The sequence below is a fragment of the Cariama cristata genome, unplaced genomic scaffold (assembly GCF_000690535.1).
Source record: "Cariama cristata isolate BGI_N322 unplaced genomic scaffold, ASM69053v1 scaffold34005, whole genome shotgun sequence".
Lineage (NCBI taxonomy): Eukaryota > Metazoa > Chordata > Aves > Cariamiformes > Cariamidae > Cariama > Cariama cristata.
In genome coordinates this window covers 1,527-2,086 of record NW_009619783.1, presented here as the reverse complement: position 1 = coordinate 2,086, position 560 = coordinate 1,527, and the positions used below count along the sequence as shown (strand labels likewise).

General features: G+C 66.4%; 1 protein-coding gene across 1 annotated transcript in view; it reads right to left on the bottom strand.

Annotated features, from left to right (window-relative positions):
• Positions 1–3: 3 nt before the first annotated feature.
• The window catches only part of SBK1 (SH3 domain binding kinase 1), a gene marked incomplete at its 3' end in the record, with an annotated part of 1,555 nt that continues 998 nt past the window's right edge, over positions 4–560 (bottom strand). The window contains exon 3 of the mRNA XM_009701381.1: positions 4–541. Within this exon, the coding sequence (XP_009699683.1) occupies positions 4–541 (538 nt within the window). The remainder of the gene's footprint in view (positions 542–560) is intronic.

Genomic DNA, 560 nt, shown 5'->3' with positions numbered 1-560 from the left:
ATGGGGACCGGCCGGGAGCTTGTCCCCGGCATGCTTGCGGGAGCGGTAGGAGGGTCGGCGCCGCACTTCGGCCATCAGGTCACACTTGATGAAGTAGAAGACCTCCTTGACCGGACAACGCTTCTCCGGGTCGAGGGCCAGCAGGCGCTGGAACATGCGCAGGGCACTCCCCTTCTGCCACCGCACAAACTCCTCGAAGAAGGCGTCGGAAGCCGCCGCCGCCTCCCAAGGGAAGTTACCGGTGAGGACGCAGAAGATGAGCACCCCAAAAGCCCAGACGTCGATGCTGGTGTCCACGGCAAAGCCCTCTGCCCGCCCGGCTTGGCAGACCTCGGGCGCCGTGTAAGGGATGGTGCCGCTGATGCGCTTGACCCGGCAGCCCACCTTGCGGGTCATGCCGAAGTCGGCCAGTTTGACGCGGCGGCAGTCACGGTCGAAGAGCAGGACGTTCTCCGGTTTGATGTCCCGGTGCACCAGGCTCTTGCTGTGCATGTAGTCGAGGGCCAGGCCCAGCTGCTGCACGCAGCGCTTCACCAGCTCCCCGGGGGGCCCCACCCGCG